The 4,103-nt window shown below is 55.7% G+C and overlaps 1 protein-coding gene across 1 annotated transcript; it reads right to left on the bottom strand.

Moving 5' to 3' along the window:
* Positions 1-285: 285 nt before the first annotated feature.
* Positions 286-3,287, bottom strand: LOC144710883 (Zinc knuckle (CCHC-type) family protein). Its single transcript, XM_078584724.1, has 2 exons — positions 2,049-3,287; positions 286-1,791 (listed from the first exon to the last, which is right to left on the bottom strand). The coding sequence occupies exons 1-2, from the start codon at positions 3,285-3,287 to the stop codon at positions 286-288; spliced, it is 2,745 nt and encodes a 914-aa protein (XP_078440850.1).
* Between the last annotated feature and the right edge of the window lie 816 nt (positions 3,288-4,103).

Raw genomic sequence — 4,103 nt, 5'->3', positions numbered from 1 at the left:
TCCAGCGCGCATGGCGATCACTGACCTTGCGTTGATCATGAAGATGACGCAAGGCGCTGTGGTCCGAGAGAGGACGAAATCCTTCGGGAGGAGGTAGTGACGCCAATGGCGTAAAGACTGTACTAAGGCGTAGAATTCCCTATTGTAGTTTTCGTATCTCCGGCGTGTGTCGTTCAACTTCTCGCTGAAATACTCTATGGGGTGTCCTTCCTGACTGAGGACTCCCCCTATCCCGACTCCCGAGGCGTTGCACGACACCTCGAAGACGTTGGCGAAGTCGGGTAATCAGAGTACTGGTGCCTCCGTCACGAGCTTTTTCACTAGCTCGAAGGCGTGATCGACAGATGGGGTCCACTCGAAGTGCCCCTTCTTGAGGAGGTCCGTGAGGGGTGCAGTTACACCGCTAAAGCCTGGCACGAATCTCCTATAAAAGGTGGCAAGGCCGATAAAGCTGCGAACGTCGTGCGGGTTCTTCAATTTTGGCCAAGTGGCGATCACCTCTACTTTGGCTGGGTCGGCGGCGACTCCTCTAGATGACAATATAAATCCTAAGAAGGATACTTCGGACACGAAGAAGCTACACTTCTTCAGATGAGCATACAACTTCTCACGACACAGCGTAGTGCATACGTGTCGAAGGTGCTGGAGGTGCTCGTCCCTCATGGCACTATAAACCAAAATGTCGTCAAAATATACTACGACGAATTTCCCTATGAGCGGTCTGAGTACTTCATTCATAAATCGTTGAAAAGTACTCGGGGCGTTTGAGAGCCCGAATGGCATGACGTTCGACTCGTATAGTCCGTCCTTGATCTTGAACGCCGTCTTCCATTCGTCTCCTGGTCGGATACGAACCTGGTGATATCCAGTTCGAAGATCTATCTTTGAAAAGATAGTGGCTCCGACCATCTCATCGAACAGATCCTGTACTCTAGGGATCGGGAAACGGTACTTCACCGTAATCTTGTTGATGGCCCTAGAGTCACAACACATGCACCAAGTCCCGTCCTTCTTGGGCGCGAGTAGGGCTGGTACGGCGCACGGGCTAAGGCTCTCCCTGATCAATTCTTTGGAGAGCAGTTCTTTCACTTGCCCATGCAGCTCCTCGTACTTGACCAGGTCCATTCGGTAGTGAGGTAGATTTGGGAGAGATGCTCCCGGAACTAAGTCTATCGCATGCTGGATGTTCCTCAGTGGAGGAAGCTCACAAGGGAGCTCGGCAGAGAATACGTCCGCGAAATCTGCTACTAGTTGGGACACCTCAAGGTCCTTGGGCTCCGTCTCCGCCAGTGTCGATGATGGTGATATGACGAGCTCAAAACAGACAGGTAGCATATCCTCGGCGGGCTCTAAGCCTCGCCTAAATATGCACCCGTTGGTGATGACTCGCGTCGGTGGGGGAAGTTCCTGTCCGGAGGCAGGTGCTGGTAGTGGGGTGTGGGCGCGGGTCGAAGGGTACCATATGAGGCGCCGACCCCCGTACACGAACGAACAGGTGTTCGCTTGTCTCGCTAACTGGACGTCATGGTCAAACAACCATGGTCGTCCAAGGATGATACTACCAATTTTCGGTGGCAGTACATCATAGAGCACCTGCTCATCATATGTGCTCATCTTCAAGGGGACATAGCATTGCATCCGTACCGGAAGGGTGGACGCGTCGATCCAAGACACGTTGTACGGCGTCGGGTGCAGTACCAACGTGAGTCCTAATTTGCGAGCTGTGTCCTCGAATATGGCGTTGACACAGCTTCCGCTGTCTACGATAAGCTTGTACGTGCGCCAGACAATCTTCACATACAGATAAAAGATGGAAGTGCGCTGAGTCGTGTCCGCACTTCCCGGAGTAGGCGGCTTTGGTGCCAAGGTGGGGGCGCTGTCGGAGCAGGTTTGGCGGGACGTGTAATCGTCCGGGGAATGGCGATGGCCATGCGGGCTGACCCTGCTGGCGTAGTAGTGGCCGAACGCATTCGGGTGCTAAGGTCCCTAGAGTGGGCGCCCTGCTGTATGCGAAGGGTCGCGACAGCCTGAGCCGGGGTAGGGGGTACCGGGGTAATCTGGATGTATCCGATGGGTTCCTCGTAGTCCTCTCCTTTGGGAGACTCCCCTGGGTACTCGTCAACCTCCAAGTCATCCTCTGGTGGGGCGTCTACCGGGTTCCCGTGGATGTCCATGTGTAGGAGGGACGGACACTCAGCGCGGCGGTGTCCGAACCCCTTGCACTTGAAGCACTGCATGGGCTCGTGGGCGGCTACCAATGCCCTCGCGGTCGACACCGCGGAAGGTGTCGACGGTACCAGAGCGGGCATCGGGGTGGGAGTCGGGGTGGCTGGGCGTGGTGTGGCCTGGGCCCCTCGTGTCCCTCCGGGTGCTGCTCTAGGTGTAGAGCTCGTAGATGAGCTAGAGTTGCTCACTCGGGGTGCGATGGTGGTCGTCGGTGTGGTGTCGTCATGAGAGTACTCGTTACTCTTCACTAAGCTGTACGCTAAGTCCACGGTGCTGGGGTTCTGCTCTAGAACTCTGACCCCTAGGTCTGACCGTAATCCGTGGACGAAGAAAGCGATCTGAATTTGAGGGCTTTCCACTAATTTGCACCTCATGCGGTACTCCTCAAATTCCTCAATGTACTCGCTGACCCGTCGCCGACCGTGCTTAAGGTCCATCCACTTGAGCAACAGGCGGGTCATGTAGAGCTTAGGAATGTACTTTTCCTTAAGCTTGCGAGACATCTTGTCCCAGGTGTGGGGTGGGACTCTACGGCGTCGGGCAGCTTCCTTCTCATTTTTCCAGAAGATCTTGGCTTGCCCTCTGAGACGAGCTTCTGCGTAGGATATGCAGAGGTCGTCGTCCATCTTGTACCACTGGAAGTAGCTCTCCAGATCGGATTCCCAATCCGTGTAGTCCTTCGGGTTCCAGGATCCTTCGAAGATGGGTACTTCCATGCGCACGCTCTTCTGAATCATGGCGCGATGCGCTTCACGCCGTCTCTCTCGTTCATCATCCGGATGACAAGCTGGTGGGGGTCGAGGGACCTCCCGAGGGCCTACTTGTCCTAGATAATCCGGGACGGGCGCGGCCGGTGGGGCTGGTTGGGGGTAGTTCACTGCCTCCGAAGCGTAACCTGGGTGGGGATAGGCCACAGTCGGCACCTGTGGTTTGGTACGAGCAGCTTGCTCCTGATAAGTATGTGGAGCATACGTGTGGGCTATAGCTGGTTGATCGGTTGCGCCTACCGGGTACACCGGTTGGGGCGCCGGGGGGTACCCCGTGGGATACTGTGGGGCCATCGTAGGCGGCGTGTGTGGGGCGTCGTGTGGTTGGGGCATGGGTGCGTGCGCCATACTATAGTAGGTCGGCGGCCCATAAGTAGTCGGAGGGACTAGAGGGGGGGCGACGTAGGGTAGCCCATTCGGCCATGTGGCGTAGGTCGGCGCATACGGCGCCGGGGCATGGGTCTGCATGGGGGGAACCACGTGATGCTGATCGGGATGGTCATAACGAGGAGGCGCTCTCGCCTCAGATGGGTAGTGACCCCTATCGTGCTGATAGGGTCGTTCCTCGAGGTAGTGTTGGTTGCGATACCCGTCGGGTGGTGGCAATCTCCATCGGTGATTCTTCCAGCTCCGCTGCTTGTAATGCCGAGGTTGGTACGCCGGCTGGTCCTGGTGCCGCGATGCTGCCGGTCTTGGAGGGACGTACGCCGGCGATGGAGGACCATCCCAAGGACAACGCCACGAAGATGAAGACCCATCTCGAGGATGACGCGACGAGACGACAACAGCCACGACAAGCAGCTTGCGCCGACGCTCGCCATCCGGGGTATAAGTACTCCGGGTAAGTATGCATTTTCATTTATGTTTGTTTTTTTTCTTATATTTCTGGATTTAGGGATTGGGCCAGTGTTGGGCCCCGTCCTTCGTTTTTCATTTCCTTTTTTCATTTGTATTTTGAATTTGTAAGGAGAGGCCGAACCACGTCTTGCGACGATTCGTCCTCTCCCACGTTCTCTTGGCACCCATCCTCCCTATATAAGGGGATGGCATGCCCAAGGAACATTTGGAAGTCATTGTTGAAAATTGAGTTGCAATTGATCTTCCCCCTAT

This window comes from Wolffia australiana, chromosome 13, assembly GCF_029677425.1.
Source record: "Wolffia australiana isolate 7733 chromosome 13, ASM2967742v1".
Taxonomy (NCBI): domain Eukaryota; kingdom Viridiplantae; phylum Streptophyta; class Magnoliopsida; order Alismatales; family Araceae; genus Wolffia; species Wolffia australiana.
The sequence above is the reverse complement of the archived record's forward strand: the minus strand, read 5'-3'. Positions and strand labels throughout refer to the sequence as shown.